At 44.7% G+C, this 713-nt stretch overlaps 1 protein-coding gene across 1 annotated transcript in view; it reads left to right on the top strand.

The window, feature by feature from the left end:
• The window catches only part of LOC119589092, a gene marked incomplete at its 5' end in the record, with an annotated part of 9,180 nt that overhangs the window by 6,233 nt on the left and 2,234 nt on the right, over positions 1-713 (top strand). The window contains 1 exon segment of the mRNA XM_037937668.1: positions 240-410. Within this exon segment, the coding sequence (XP_037793596.1) occupies positions 240-410 (171 nt within the window).

Here is a 713-nt window from a genome sequence, read left to right as displayed (position 1 = left end):
CATTGCAAAGTTGACTGACTTTAACAGTAGTAGTTGCGGAAGCAATATTACCACTGGATGTATTTCAGATGTAGCTACACGTTGCTTGACGTGCACCCACTTTATTTATCTATTTTCTTCATGCCATTAGATCTTATAAACGCCATTATTATTACTACCATGTTATATTTTCTGATTTGATCATCATACTTATCAGCATCACTCATCGCTTATCGCTTTTCTTTTCCTTTTTTTCGAAGTTACCCATCAAGCCGAGCGAAATCAACATGGACGACATGGACGACGAGAGCGGCGACGACTCATCGGGGGAGGAGAGCGACGAGGGCCTGTACAACCGCCTGGCTTTTAGCAGTGACTCCTTCCCCATCATCCCGCGGGCTGCCAGTCGACCCCTGTCCTTAATCAGCACCGTAAGAGACTGAAAGGGCGATTAGAATACTCGAATAGATGTATGGTAGAGTGGCTGGGTAGTGTACAAGGGAAAGCATAATCTTAATCAAGGGGTCTGTTTCTCGCCGTCGTGTTGGTTTGAGTGTATTTAGCTCTGCGGGGGCATTAGAGTGACTGGGGGCTGTGTTGAGTAATAGGATTGTGAAAAAGGAAAGAGGAAGTATTGTCAGTTTTTACTGTTGTTTTTTCGCGGGAGGTCCAGATGCACAATATCAAGCAGGGATAAAGGATGGAAAAAATGATGAGAAGACAGGAGGAGGGAA

Source organism: Penaeus monodon, chromosome 25, assembly GCF_015228065.2.
Source record: "Penaeus monodon isolate SGIC_2016 chromosome 25, NSTDA_Pmon_1, whole genome shotgun sequence".
NCBI lineage: Eukaryota > Metazoa > Arthropoda > Malacostraca > Decapoda > Penaeidae > Penaeus > Penaeus monodon.
The sequence above is the reverse complement of the archived record's forward strand: the minus strand, read 5'-3'. Positions and strand labels throughout refer to the sequence as shown.